Below are 14173 nucleotides of genomic sequence, written 5' to 3' on the forward strand. Positions count from 1 at the left end.
TGTCCTTAGGTTTTATCAGGATAGAAATAGTTGGGTTGAAGACACTCAGTTCTTATGGGGTCCTGCATTGCTTATTACTCCTGTCTTAAAGCAGGTAAGTTTTGCATGCTTAATAACTTTTTGCTTAGAGGGAAATATCTATAACCAAAATCAAATGAATTGTAAAATGTTTGGGTAATATATATCATCAGTTGAATGTCTCAAGCCATAAGTGTATAACTGAATCCTAATGTGTAGAAAAATTTCAAATAATTATGAAAATATTAAATACATCTGTGCTTATAAAGTACTTAATATCTAACTAGGGACAAGAGAATTGTCCAAAATTAGCACTGTTTTGAAATAGAAGCTTTATTTTTCAAAACAAAATTAAATCTTTGAAAATAACAATGAGTCTTCATTTAAGCACATATTAACACTACAATTTTGCTAAATTGTAAACAAAGGAACTTAAAAACCAGACAATTGGTGATTGTATAAAAGTGTTAAAAAAATAGCAGAATCAGTTATCCATTTTATAAGTTTGTGTGACCATCAAGATGTGAAGAAATAAAGATGTTTCCATGCACAACTATTTTGTAGTTTATAACAATATAAATGTATGTATGCATTATTTAAATTGACACCCAAATTATTTCCATCTTTGCCTATTTGCTTTTGTTATGTACTGATTTTGGTTACTATGTATCAGGAATATTGGTGTATAACAAAACAGAGGTGGGTATTTCCCCCACCCCTTGACTATGAATACCCATATAACATTTGACTTGATCATTTCCTGTTAAAAATTGAAGTAAAAAAGTAATAATAATGTATATATTATTTTATTGCTTTCATATTAGGGAGCAGAAACAGTGAGTGCATATATCCCTGATGCTACTTGGTATGATTATGAAACTGTAAGTAACATTAATGTTATAATGGGATAATAAGAATTATAGTTTTGAACATCTGTACATAGAAATTTAAATGAAAACACTCAATTATATATATTTTCGGGATTTCTGTTACTATTATGAAGGGAATGCTTTCATACATAAGAATAATATACATCGTGTAACTCTATTTGTTGCAAGAGGTAGGCCATAATATAAAATTAAATTGGTTAATATAAAGGACATATTCTTCATTTAAAATTTAGGAAATAAAAGCACAGGAGTTATTTTAGGAAGAAATATGAAATTAATATAATGTTTCTTTTCCATTTTTTGTGTTTATCTTAGTGTGAGAAGAATTAAGCATTCAGTTAATCTTAAGAATTTGTTTTTAAAGAGTTTTCAAGTGGGAAAAACATTGTAATTTCAACAATCAAAAAGCAACATAGCAGTCTTCACATCCACAACTTATTTTTTTTTTTTTTGATCAAGAGCTTTTAATAAGTATTTAGTTTAAAAGGTATTATTTTGCATATCACATATTTGCTAAGTAGATGTTTCTTTCTATAGAAATAACGACTTAAAACATCATCAAGACAACTTTTCAAAAATATAGTTAACAGTAAACCAAACCAAAACAAAACAAAAAAGCTGAGGATAATACTCATTATTGGTCAAAGGAAACAAATGTCTCTTTTTTGATTTTGTTAATAAAAGGAACTTATTTCTCTCCTTGCTTTGATAAGTAAACTGAAAACAAATGTTTTCTTTAATAGTTAGAAAAATATATCCATATTAACTTAAATAGCATTAGTGCTCAGACTAAGTGTTGTTTCCATGTATAAATTTTAATTTCTAAAAAGGGGGTTTGAAGAATTCATGAATAATAATGTTTTCATCTTACAAATATTAGGGTGCAAAAAGACCATGGAGAAAACAACGTATTGATATGCCTCTTCCACCAGACAAAATAGGATTACATATTAGAGGAGGTTATATTATCCCCATTCAACAACCTAATGTAACCACAACTGCCAGGTAAAAGGAAAAATCATTAATTCAAATCTGAAATAAAATTTAAATTGTAATATTTTATATTTTTGTTATTTTAATATTCTACATATTTTTTAAGAATTATAGAATATGTAATATTAAGTTTTACCACCAGAAAGTATTTAAAATCTGGGCAGAATTTTATAACTATCTTACTTATAAAAAATGACAAATTTTATGTATTATTACAAATTTCCTAATTTAAAACTAAAATTTAATTAGACTAGAATTTTATTTCCTGTGGTAAAATTTACAAATATCATCTATAGGATGTATGAAGTTAAAAATAATCTCTGAATCTTAAAAAAAATATGAACTATTAAATTATTTCTTGGAAGGAAGAGTGGCCAATCTACTTCTGTAGTGATACTGCCTCGGAAACCCAAGGAGGGGTTCCTATGAGTCAGGTCCGACTCAAGGGCACATAACCACAACAACAACATTAAGTTATTTATGTGATCGATAATTCTGTGTGTTTCTACAGATGTTAGGTTTCAATATGTAAATAATCAAAACATCTTTTATACTAAATATACTTTTAAGTTAATAAATGGAGTATTTCCATTTGAGTAAAGATCAGGAGAGAAATTAAGTTTTTCAATAAACCTGAATCTCAGAAATATTTAGAGAGAAAAAAATGAAAATTTATTTTTGCATCTAACAGCATTCATTCTGACACAGAAGGTGTCATACTGAATGAATTATGTTTTCCCATATTATGACACAACCCATCAGATAGTCACTCTCTCTTACCTTCCTGTATTTTCTCCAAGACTTTAGGAATGTCAGAAATTAGATCATTTAGTTTTTCTTGTATATGGTGTGTTTACTCCCCTATACTTTAAGCTCCACAAAGGCAAGGGCTTAACTTTTTACTGGTGTATCCCCTCAAATTTCTAACAGTGCCTGATTCACAGTCATTCTATTATTTTCTATAAATATTTGTCTTTGGAACAAATCAGTGAATGGTTGAGTATTGGTAATTTAATTAATTTGGCATTATAGAACTGATTATTCTTATAATGTAACTCTTTCATGATTATATTCTCAAAAAATTGATTATACTCCAGAGTGTTATTGAACATGAAAATTGTACACTTTGATAAATGTATACCAAAAGGAATAGATTCTCTGTAGAGCAATTGGCTGGATTGTATAGTCTCATGTACACTATTGTAGGATTAAAAACCTGTGGTACAATATAATTAAGAAAAAGATTTTTATTGATCATATATCTTTTTTTCCTGATACATTTAGCTTTATTTAGAAGGTCATTAGAAATTTCACCCAAAATTGCTTTTTTAAAAATTTATTGTGCTTAATTGTTTTTGTTTAGTATTTTAGTAACATATAAACATGATACATAGAAATGTATGGATAAGTTGTTGTTGCTGTTCTTATGTGCCGTCAAGTCGGCCCCGACTCATAGCGTCCCCTCCTTGGGTTGCCGAGGCAGTATCACTACGGAAGTAGCTAAGTTATATGTGGTAAATTCAGGTTGAAGTGAGCATTAATATGATAGATTTAATTTTTCTTATTTGAAATGAAATGTTATACTTTTTCAATTTTTCAGTAGTCTTACTCTCAATGAAATTCAGTGTTGTACTTTATTCATTCCTTTCATTTGATTTCTAACTACATAAATTATTTTTTCTCACTGAAAAATTATTGGTGGTGCACAGTACTTTGCTTCATACGAATGTTCTTACGTGAATGCAGAGCTCTTACATAGCTGTTTGGTTGCAATAGGTTTATTTATAGATCATTTACTTGTATCAGTTTATTTTTAATCACTTATGCACTCAATCTTACTTAACAGCCGCCTGAACCCCTTAGGACTTATAATTGCATTAGATGAAAACAACACAGCAAACGGAGACTTCTTCTGGGATGATGGAGAAACAAAAGGTAAGTCTCAAAGTGGAATGCTTTTAAATGTTCTTTCAGGGGATGGAAAATTTTGCCTTTATTTATTGATATAAAGTTGCAACTATTTAAAAAATCTCCTAAGTTTTGTTTTTCAATTCCTAGCATTTTTTTTTAACCTGCCTTAGGCTTTTATTTTATAGATTTTATGTTATTTACACATGGTTGATTACAAAACCTAATTTTGTGTATTGGGTTTTTCCTATAATTCTTTGCCAAATGTAGGTATCATCATCTACTATATTATTATTTTAAATTAAAATAGCTAATAAGTTCCCAGATGTACAAATCACATCTTATTTCCACCTGTGTTTAATGACTGTAGTGGTTAAAGTGAAAATTGTACATTGTAAACAAAATAAATCAATATTTATGGCTTCAATTAATGAATGTCAAATTATTTGAGGTAAGAATGCTATCACATAAATGGCTACAATTTATTTATATCATTAAATATCTTTAATTTTCTTTTCATGAACCCCTAATATGAAAATTCATTACACAGAGTGAAAAAAAAGGTATTTTAGTTAAATATCTAATAATGGCATAATAAATTACTTTAGTTAATTTTAATCTTTTATAGCTTTCCTCATAAATAAATTAAAACTTTTTTAAAACATAGAGCTCGTAGGTATGTGTTCTCTATCTTTGTGTAAAATATATGCTTTAGAATCTATTTTAGTTCACAGATTCTCAGGTGAATTTACTATATGTATTTAAATGTGTATTTAATATCTAAATGTCTGAAGTAGTTTATTCTTTCTTATTATTTTAATTTATTTATATTTTATTGTAATTTTGGTGAAAGTTTACAGAGCAAATTTTCCATACTGCAGTTCAATTCATATATATTCTATTTCATTATATTGATTGAAATCCTCATAATGTAAAAGCTCTGTTCCCACTAAGTCCTTTACTATGCGTTCCTGCCCTTTGATCCCGTGCAAATACTGCTCTTTTGATCTCCCATGATTGATTGTTGTAAGGAGTGTACTTACTTGGTGAAAATGTTCACTTTATACACCTGTCTATTTGTTGGCTGGAAGCCATGGAAGTGAGTTCAATTCCAGGCCTGAAGGGTGGTGGCTAGGGGCCATAGTCTCAGAGGCTTCACTAGTCTCTATCAATCAGACCAATAAGCCTGGTCTTTGTTTGTGTGTATGTGTGTGTGTGTGTGTGTGTGATTCTGACTTTTGGTCCACATTTTTCTCCCACCCTATCCAGGATCTCCTGAATTGATCCTTTACCAAGTGGTTGACAGTGGTAGCCAGGCACCATCTAGTTCTTCTGGTGTCACGGTCATATGCTGTTGGTAGATGCCCTTGAGTCCTGTCCATCATGTCCTCTTCTGAATCCAGCTTGCACATCTGGAAGTTCTTTGACTGCTACAACCATTTTAGAATTATCTTTAGTAAGATATTATTTGCATGAGATATGAATGATACTGTTTGAAAATTTCCACATTCTGTGGGATTACCTTTGGAATGGGTACAAATATGGATCTCTTTGAGTCAGTTGGCAAGGTAGCTGTTTTCCAAATCTCTTGGCATAACCGAGTGAGTGTCCAACTCATAGTGACCCTACGCACAGCAGAACAAAGCACTGCCTGGTCCTGTGCCAGCTCCATGATCCTTGCTACACATGAGCTCATCGTCGCAGCCACAGTGTCAATTCATCTTGTTGAGGGCCTTCCCCTCTTTCATAGAACCTTCACCTTACCAAGCATGGCATCCTTCTCCTGGGAGTGGTCCCTTCTGATAACATGACCAAAGTAGGTGAGACGAGTCTGGCCATTCTTGTTTTCAAGGTGCATTCTGGCTGCACTTCTTCCAGGACAGATCTGTTCTTTTAGCAGTACATGGCACTTTCAGCATTCTTCACCAGCACCATAACTCAAAAGCATGAAGTTTTCTTTAGTCTTCCTTAATCATTTTTCAGCTCTTACATGCATAGGAGGTTATTGAACATATCATGGCTTGTGTCAGGCACACCTTAGTCCTCAAGAAGACATCCTTGCTCCTCAGCACTTGAAAGAGGTCCCTTGCAGCCAACTTGCCCAGTGCTATACATCACCTAATATTCTGACTGCTGCTTCCATTGGCGTTAATTGTAGAAGCAAGCAATGTGAAGTCTTTGACAACTTCAATCTTTTCTCCATTTATTGTGATGCTACTTATAGATCCAGTTGTGAGGAATTTTGTTTACTTTATATTGAGAAGTTATCCATACTATAGACTGTATTCTTCAACCTTCATCAATAAGTACCTCAAGTCACAATCACTTTCAGCAAGCAAAGTTGTGTCGACAGTGTAGTGCAGGTTGTTAATGATTCTTCCTCCAATCCTGATGCCACGTTCTTCTTCACGTAGTCTAGCTTCTCGGAATATTTGCTCGGCATACAGATTGAATAAATTGGGGAGAGAATACAACTTTGACACACTCCCTTCTTGATTTTAAACCACACAGTGTCCCCTTGTCATGTTCAAACAACAGGCTCCTGGTCAATATACAGGTTTCTCATGAGCACAATCAAGTGTTCTGGGTTCCTGTTCTTCTAAATGTCATCCACAATTTGTTATGATATACACAATCAAATGCCTTTGCATAGTCAATAAAACACAAGTAAATATCTTTCTGGTATTCTTTGCTTTGAGCTAGGATCCATTTGACAGCAGCTATAATATCCCTTGTTTGACATCCTCTTCTAAATCCAGCTTGCACCTCTGGAAGTTCTTTGTCAATATACTGCTACAACTGTTTTAAAATTATCTTCAGTATGATCTTACTTGAGTGAAATATTAATGATATTGTTCAATAATTTCCGCATTCTGTGGGATTACCTTTCTTTGGAATGATTACAAATATGGATCTCTTCCAGTCAGTTGGCCAGGTAGCTGTCTTCCAAATCTCTTGGCATAACTGAGTGAGTGCCTCCAGTGGGGCACTGTTTGTTGAAACATCTCAATGGGTATTCTGTCAGTTCTTGGAGCCACGTTCTTCTCCAGTTCCTTCAGTGCAGCTTTGACTTCTCCTTCAGTACCATTGGTTCTTGGTCATATGGCACCTCCTGAAATGCATGAAGATCTACCAGTTCTTTTTGGTACAGTGACTCTGTGTATTCCTTACATCTTCTTTTGATATTTCCTGCATCATTTAAGATTTTGCCCATAGAATCTTTCAATATTACAACTCAAGTCTTAATTTCTTCCCTCATTTCTTTTAGCTTGAGAAATGTTGACTGTATTCTTCCCTTTTGGTTTTCTAATTCCAAGTCTTTGCACATTTCATTATAGTAATTGGCTTTGTCTGCACTAGCTGCTCTTTGAAATCTTCTATTCAACTCTTTTGTCTTCTCATTTCTTCCATTTACTTTAGCTACTCTCTGCTCAAGTGCAAGTTTCAGAGTAACTTCTGTCATCGATTTTGTTCTTTTCTTCCTTTCCTGCCTTTTTTAATGTCCTTTTGTTTTCTTAATGGATGATGTTCTTGATGTCATCCCACAATTCTTCTTGTTTTCGATCACTGGAGTTCAATGCATTTAATCTATTCTTTAGATGGCCTCTAAATGCAAGAGGGATATATTCAAGGTCATATTTTGCCTCTCATGGACTTGTTTTAATTGTCTTTAAGTTCAAGTTGAACTTGCATATGACCAATTGATGTTCTGTTCCACAATAAGCCCCTGGCCTTGTTTTCGTTGAAGATATTGAGCTTTTCCATCTCCTTTTAACACAGGTGTAGTCAATCTGATTCCTGTGTATTCCACCGGCAAAGTCCACACATATAGCTCCCGTTTGTGTTGTTGAAAAAAGGTATTTGCAATGAATAAGCCTTGCAAAATTCTATAATGTGATGCCCAGCATAATTTCTGTCACCAAGGCCATATTTTCCATCTACCAGTGATTCTCCTTTGTTTCCAACTTTTGCATTCCAGTTACCAGTGATAATTAACACATCCTGATTGCACATTTGGTCAATTACAGACTGTAGAAGCTGATAAAATCTTCAATTACCTCATCTTTGGCTTTGGTAGTTGGTGCATAAATTTGAATAATATCATATTAACTGGTTTTCCCTGTAGAGATATGGATATTATCCTATGACTGACAGCATTGTACTTCAGGAAAGATCTTGAAACATCCTTTGTGATGATTAATGACATGCCATTTCTGTTCAAACTGTCATTCTCGGCATAGTAGACCACATGGTGCTCTGATTCAAAATGGCCAAAACTAGTCCTCTTCAGCTCACTAATGCCTAGGATATCAATTTTTATGTGCTCCATTTCATTTTTGACAACATCAATTTTGCTAGATTCATGCTTCATACATTCCATGTTCCGATAATTAATGGATGTTTGCAGCTGTATCTCCTCAATTTGAGTTGTGCCATGTCAGTAAACGGAAGTCCCGAAAGCTTTACGTTATTCATATCATTAATGCTGGTTCTACTCTGATTATGCACCTCTTTCCTGGGCCTACTTTGAAAGCCTTTTGACCTAAGTGACTTATCATCCTGCATTGTATCAGACAATGTTTTCAGGGTACTCATATAGTTGCATAGTAATATATGAGACAGTGTTTCTCTGCTATTTGTAAGGTTTTCTCTGGCCAATTCTTTGAGAGTGGGTGGCCTCCTCCTTCTTCCTAGTTTGTCTCAGTCTGTAAGTGTTGAAACCTTTGCACCATGAGCAGCTCTACTAGGCTTGAGACACCAGTGGCACAGCCTCAAGCCTCACAGCAACAATATACCACAGTAGGACAAACTGAAAGACAAGTTTGTCTCTCTTAGCTGTTCAAAACCTCTCCACTCTCCCCACCATCAACTTTCATAGATCCCTGCCTCTTTTCTGCAGCTTGGGAGCAGTGTAACCTGGGTCCCCAGCCTTACTTGTATCCCTGCCTCTGATTCCTCGTTCTGCCCTGGTCCATTCCCCTGGCTTTTTCTCTGCATTCCCACTGCTTGGGAGGGGTGTAGCCTGGGTCCCCAGCCTTACGGATCCCTGCCTCTGCTTCCTTGCTCTGTCCTGGTTCCCCCTGCCCCCTGTCATGTAGGCTGAGGTTTTCATGGTTCACTACTCTTTGCACTAATTGTTTCCATGCATCTTAAGTTTCCTTCATTCTTCTGTGCTCCAGAAGGAGAGGAGCATGCAGAGGAGAAACCAATTGTTGCATCTAGATGGCTGCTTGCAAGCTTTTAAAAGTCTAGTTACTCACCAAAACAGGATGTAGAACAATGTTACTCACCAAAACAGGATGTATAACAATGTTTCTGTGTAGTATGTTATGTAAAATGAATTTGATGTCACCTGTGACCATGGTCCTGAGCCCACAGGTCTTACAACTTGCTTTCTCACAGAGGTTGGCTGTAACTAAGAAGTTATTATAGCTTTATTCCTTGTTAGTTCTAATTATATAACATTCTTATAGCACGTATAATTACTTATGTAGAAATATAATCTACCAAATTTGTATATGGTCATGGGTATATTCTTTCTTGCCTGGACATACCCGATCATTCATTCAGCCTGTCTACCTATGTTTCTACCTGCAGATTAATGTTTATTATTACCAACAACACACTATTGCATATGTAAAAATGTTCACCTTTATTGTCTGTACCACTTATGCCCTTCTCTGTGTCTTCCTTTGCCTTAGTGTTACTGTCTTGGTCCTTTGCTTTTAGTATATTTCCTTTCCCTTAACCCAAATAAATACCTGTCTCTTACCTATCTAGCAATTTTCCCTGCTCGCCCCTCCCATCTCTGGTAACCAATAAAGAGAGTTTCCTTCCTTACATATATAAACCTTTCCTTGACTTTTTACAGTGGCAAATTAATACAATATTTCTCCTTCTGTGATTGACTTACTTCACTCAGCAGAATGTCCTCCAAGTTCATCGACTTTATGCAGTATTTTGCAGATTCTACATTATTCTTTAGTGTTGCATGTTATTCTTTTGTGTGTATGCACCATACTTTTGTTATCCATTCCTTCATTGATGGGCACTCAGATTGTTTCCATCTCAGCTATTTTGAATAGTGCTCCCATGAACACGGGGGTGCATATATCTACTTGTGCCCTGCCAAAGTACTTCTTTAGTATATATACCTTGTAATACAATTACTGGATCAAATGGTATTTCTATGTCCAACTTTTTTTTTTTTTTAATTGTTATTTGGGTGAAAATTTACAGAGCAAATTCACAGCATTTATTTTCTATCTTCTTGAACTTTGCTATTAATGCTGGGATGATATGGTATATCGTTGTTTCAATTTGCATCTCTCTAATGATTAATGATTGCACACATTTTTTCATGTGTTTGTGGTCTGCCAGAATACCTTCTTTGGTAAAGTGTCTGTTCATGTCTTAAACCCATTTTTTCATTGGATTATTTGTCTTTTTAGTATTGATGTATTGGACTCTTCTATATATTTTAGAGATAAGTCTCTTGTCAGACATGTTATTGCCAAATATTTTTTCCCAATCTGTAGGTTCTCTTTTTACTCTTTTAGAGAAGTCTTTTGATGCACATGGGAACTTAATTGTTGCTGTTGTTGTTGTTATGTGCCATCGAGTCTGACCCAACTCATAGTGACCCCTCCTTGGGTTTCCAAGGCAGTATCACTATAGAAGTAGATTGCCCCATCTTCCTTCCACTGTCTATGCCTTTTGGGTTCTGCTTGATATAGTCTATTTATGCCATAAATTAAGACCCATATATGTCCCCTAGGAGCTCTGGTAGCTTAGTGCCTAAGGCACCTGACAGCTAACCAGAAGGTTGGTGGTTCAAACCCACCAGCCACTCCTCGGAAGGAAGGTTGGGCAATCTACTTCTGTAGTGATACTGCCTCAGAAACCCAAAGAAGGGTGGCTATGAGTCAGGTCCGACTTGACAGCACATAACAACAACAACAACAACAGTAACAACATGTGTCCTCTTATTTTTTCTTAGATGAACATTATAGTTTTAGATTTCACATTTAAGTCTTTGATCCATCTGGAGTTAGTTTTTGTGTATGATGTGAATTATAGATGTTGTTTCATTTTTCTGCAAATGGATAACCATTATTTTATGTTTTGTTTTCAATTGTAATTTGGATGCAGATTTACAAAACAGCTTCGTTTTACTCTCAACAGTTCATCCGCATTTGATTTCACGGATCCAATTACAATCCCCATTCATAAAAAGCTCCCCTCCACTCTCCTCCCTGTGACTACCCCTTCCCAATGCACTTTTTATCTATGCATTCCTGTCTGTCCAGTTTTCCCTCTATGTAAATGCTGCTCCAACTGATGTCTCATGGCTGATTGATTTAAGGTGTGCATCAACCTAGGGTAAGTGAGTACCTCTCCCTGGGGTAGGTGTTCTACTTGTAGGTCTTTCTACTTTTGGGGTAAGAGCCAATCCACAAAAGTTAGTCCATTTCCAGGCTTGAAAAATAACCTGGGGCCATAGTCTCCAGGATTCCACTATTCTCCCTCCCACCAGTAATTCTGGTCATATTTGTGTTTTTGAATTTTGTTCCACATTTTTCCTCCCACTCTATCCAGGATATCTAATTTTGATCCCTTTCCAAGTCGTGGTACCCTTTCCAGGCACCATTCAGTTCTTCTGCTCTCAGGGTCATGAAGGCTGAGATCCTCATGGTTCATCAAACGTTTGAATTAATTGTTTCCAAATGACTTTGATTTTCTTCACTCTTCTTTGTTCCAGAGGAGAGGAGACTGATAGTTGCATCTTAGATGGCCACTTGAAAGCTTTTACGACCCCAGTCACTACTCACCATAGTAGGATGTAGAACAAGATTTTTATGTATTATGTTGTGCCAGCTGAACATAATATCTCCCAAGACTACAGACCCACACCCACCGGCCTGGCGATTCCCTCCCTCATGGTGTTTGTTTGTCTCTGAGAAACTACTGCAAACTTGTCCCCTATTACTTCTGTAATGTATGTGATAATTTTGTAGCAAAAGGACATATTTAGACTATCGTCAGCCAAATCTATACTTGGTCTTAGCTATATTCCTGTTTCCCTATCCCCACCTTATCTTCTCATCTATCTATATATTTACCCATAGTCTAATGTTTGCTGCCACTGGGAATGCAGTGTTGTACATGTACTAGTATTTGCCTCTCTTGACTTTATCTTTTGTGCACATTACTGTATCCTCCCTTTCCCCATTGTCACTGTACTGGTCACACACTCTTTCCATACCACCCCTCCCCTCATCCAAATCAACATATGACCCACAACTAGTCAGAATATTCCCTCCACTTCCCTCCAACCCTGGTAACCAAAAGAGTGAATTTCCTTCCTTGAGTAAACCTTTCCTTGACATTTTACAAAATGGACTCATAAGTTTCTGACTTATTTCACTCAGCATAATGTCCTCCAATTTCATCCACATTGTGAGATAATTTGTGTATTCTTCATTATTCTTTAATGTTGCATAGTATTCCATTGTGTGGATGTACCATAGTTTGTTTATCCAATCATCTGTTGATGGGCTTTCAGGTTATTTCCATCTTTTTGGTATAGGGAATTATGCTGTAATGAACATGGGTATGCACTATATCTATTTGTGCTCCTGGGTCTCATCTTTTTATGATATATCACTAGTAATAGAATTGCTGGATCAAATGGTATTTCTATTTTCAATTTTTTAAGGAAACACCACCATTCTCCAATTGGATTAGACCCTTTTATAATCCCACCAGCAGTGTAGGAGAGTTCCAATCACTCCACATATTCACCAGTATTTGTTATTTTCTGTCTTTTTGAAATTTGCTGTTATTGTTGGGCTGAGGCGATGTCTCTTTGTTGTTTTGATTTGTATGTCTCTAATGGCCAACGATAGTTGAGTATTTCCTCATGTATTTGTTGGCTGCCTGTATATCTTCTTTAGTGAAGTGTCTGCTCACGTTCTTTGCCCATTTTTAATTGTATTATTTGTCTTTTTGGTGTTTAGGTGTTGGAGTTTTCTGTATATTTTAGAGATGATAATTCCCTTGTCAGATAGGTCATACCCAAATATATATATATATTTTTTTTTTTTGCCAATCTGCAGGTTCTCTTTTGGAGAAGTCTTTGATGCACATAAGATTTTAATTTTTAAAAGCTCCCAGTCATCTAGCTTCTCCTCTACTGCTTGTGCATTTGGGTTATGCTTGATAGTCTATTTATGGCATAAATTATGGCCCATAGTTTTGCCCCTTTTTGTCTTTGATAAACTTTATACTTTATGGTTTTACATTTAAGTCTTTGATCAAACTTGAGGGGTTTTTTTTTTGTGTGTATGGGGTGAGGTATGGGTCTTGTTTCATTTTTCTGCAAGTGGGTATCCAATTTTGTTTTCACCATTTCTTAAAGAGGCTATCTCTTCCCCTCATTTAACAGGCTTTAGCCCTTTATCAAAGATCAGCTGTTCATAGATGTATGCGGCTATTTCTGTGTTCTTGATTCTGTTCCCTGGTCTATATATCTATCATTGTAACAATACCACACTGCACACTGTTTTGACTACTGTCACTATATAGTAAATTTTGAGATTGGAGAGTGTGAGGTCTCCTACTTTATTTTTCTTCTTCAGCAGTGCTTTGCTTATCTGAGATCTCCTTCCATTCCATATGAAGTTAGTTGTTACTGTTGTTGTTATGTGCCACCAAGTCAGACCTGACTCATAGGGACCTCTCGTTGGGTTTCCCAGGCAGTATCACTACAGAAGTAGATTGCCCAACCTTCCTTCCAAGGAGTGGCTGGTGTGTTTGAACCTCCGGCCTTCTGGTTAGCCGTCTTAGGCACTATGCTACCAGAGGTCCTAGTGCTTGTTTTTTTCCATTATCCTTAAAGAATGTTGATGGAATTTGGATCAGAATTACATTGAATGTGTAGATTGCTTTGGGTATTATTGACATTTTCACAATATTCAGTTTTCCTATCCATGAACATGACATGTTCTTCTATTTGTAAGTCTCTTGTAGTTTCTTATGATAGTATTTTGTGGTTTTCTTTGTATAGGTCTTATGTATCTTTGGTAATATTTATTCCTAAGTATTTTATCTTCTTGATAGCTATTGTAAATTATACTGTTTTCCTTATTTCCTTTTCAGAGGTCTCTTTGTTGATGTAGAGGAATCCAACTGATTTTTGTATGTTGATCTTGAATCCTATCACTTTGCTGAACATTTCTACTAGTTTCAGTAATTTTTTTTGCTGAGTCTCTTGGATTGTCTATGTTTAGAATCATGTTATCTGCAAATAGAGATAGCTTTTCTTCTTCTTTGCCAATTTGGATGCATTTTGTTTCTCTTTC

At 35.2% G+C, this 14173-nt stretch overlaps 1 protein-coding gene across 1 annotated transcript in view; it reads left to right on the top strand.

Moving 5' to 3' along the window:
- The window catches only part of SI (sucrase-isomaltase), a 147613-nt gene that overhangs the window by 53004 nt on the left and 80436 nt on the right, over window positions 1-14173 (top strand). Inside the window, exons 18-21 of the mRNA XM_007948724.1 lie at window positions 10-94; window positions 843-899; window positions 1789-1913; window positions 3748-3836. Of these exons, the coding sequence (XP_007946915.1) occupies window positions 10-94; window positions 843-899; window positions 1789-1913; window positions 3748-3836 (356 nt within the window). The remainder of the gene's footprint in view (window positions 1-9; window positions 95-842; window positions 900-1788; window positions 1914-3747; window positions 3837-14173) is intronic.

Source organism: Orycteropus afer, unplaced genomic scaffold, assembly GCF_000298275.1.
Source record: "Orycteropus afer afer isolate SDZICR_OR568_19922 unplaced genomic scaffold, OryAfe1.0 scaffold00220, whole genome shotgun sequence".
Lineage (NCBI taxonomy): Eukaryota > Metazoa > Chordata > Mammalia > Tubulidentata > Orycteropodidae > Orycteropus > Orycteropus afer.